General features: G+C 41.1%; 1 protein-coding gene across 1 annotated transcript in view; it reads left to right on the top strand.

The window, feature by feature from the left end:
* LOC117956047 (A disintegrin and metalloproteinase with thrombospondin motifs 2-like) overlaps positions 1 to 958 on the top strand; it is an 8,859-nt gene extending 7,901 nt beyond the window's left edge. The window contains exon 7 of the mRNA XM_034890890.1: positions 943 to 958. Within this exon, the coding sequence (XP_034746781.1) occupies positions 943 to 958 (16 nt within the window). The remainder of the gene's footprint in view (positions 1 to 942) is intronic.
* Positions 959 to 1,657: the final 699 nt, after the last annotated feature.

The raw sequence follows: 1,657 nt of genomic DNA, 5'->3' as shown, positions 1-1,657 counted from the left end.
CACACACACACACACACACACACACACACACACACACACACACACACACACACACACACACACACACAAAGGGAGAGAGAGAAAGAGACATTTGCATGTTATTTCTCAGACAGTGATGCCATTTAGAAAGTACTTAAGATATTATAATAGTATAGTAGTAGTAGTAGTATTAGTACTACATACGATATATTAAACAACTTTTCCATTGCAGAAGAGGATAGAAGCCTCTCCTAACACAACATCAACAATAACACAACTAACTAACCGGGAAACATGTAACACAGAATAAATACATATTAAAAAAAAAAGACAAGAAACAAACCAGAAATACAGAAGTATCCCAACATTAAGATGTAATGAGAAACTTTGAGCTAAAGTTGATGTTTTTAGTGTGTGAGTGACACATTCCCCAACACCAGCGGAGCCGATTTACAGAGTGAATCCATCTGGTAAGAAATCATTGATGGAAATGAATGAGTGGAATGACTGACTCCGCCGAGGAGCAAGGCAGCGTTAAATTAGCAGAATAATGAACGGAGTCTGGTGTGAAGATGCTATCGGGGTCGCGTTAAAGGAGCTAACGTTTAGCTAACAGCAACTCGTAAAGACAGTGACTCAGCGTCTATATCCTTTAATAAAAGAGACAAGTCTTTATTAATAACCATGCTGAAACGTTATCTCACTATCTGTGTATTAAACGGAACTGTATCTTTATAGGAAGGATGTAGCATGGCGCTAACTTGTTAGCTTTAAATTAGCAGAAATATATACGGAGTCTGGTGTGAAGATGCTATCGGGGTCGAGTCATCAGCGCTAACGCTAAGCTAACCGAGCCTCGTGAAGACAGTGACTCAGCGTCTATAACCTTTAATAAAAGAGATAAATCTTTATTAATACCAATGCTAAGTGCTATCTGACTATCTGTGAACTGTATCTTTCTAGATGGGATGTGGCATAGTGCTAACAGGCTAACATGTTAGCGTGCTAACAGCTCAACAGACTTCCGGAGCGCAGACTCACTTTCAGGCATCTCGGCGGAGATTCGGTGCTTCTTCTTCGGTCTGAAGAGAAGCCGTTACCCGTCACACAACGACTAACTAGTAAGTTAGCTTAGCTATTGCATCTGCGGTGCTACTCCGTTAGCTTCTTTTTCGTGTTGTTTATTATTCCCCAGCGGAACTTCTTCTTCTTCCTTTTTTAATTTCCGGAGGTCTAGATGCCTTTACAGCACATTGCTGCCTCCCACAGGGCAAACATATATAACACACACGCACACACACGCACACACGCGCGCACACACACACACACACACACACACACACACGCACGCGCCTCTGCCGCCCCCTGTGGGCCGGCTGCAGTACTGCGTATCCTGAAGGCTCTCCAGGTACAGCTGGTGTTTCATTCAATAAATCAATAACAACCCAGACAGCAGATTACATATTATACATGTAACATTTTATATAAAACATGATGTACATATTAGATCTATGCTAAATATATAAACCTGATTAATTTATCATCACCAAACTTCATGTTAATAATCCCTGCTTTTAGCGTGTATAGAGCAGCATATCTCCAGATATGCTGCTCTATACACGCTAAAAGTAGTGATTATTTACATGGAGTCTGGTGGAGATATGCTGCTCTATACACG

This window comes from Etheostoma cragini, chromosome 13 (genome assembly GCF_013103735.1).
Source record: "Etheostoma cragini isolate CJK2018 chromosome 13, CSU_Ecrag_1.0, whole genome shotgun sequence".
Classification (NCBI taxonomy): Eukaryota; Metazoa; Chordata; class Actinopteri; order Perciformes; family Percidae; genus Etheostoma; species Etheostoma cragini.
Note: the sequence above shows the minus strand (reverse complement) of the source record. Positions and strands in the feature narration are given on the sequence as shown.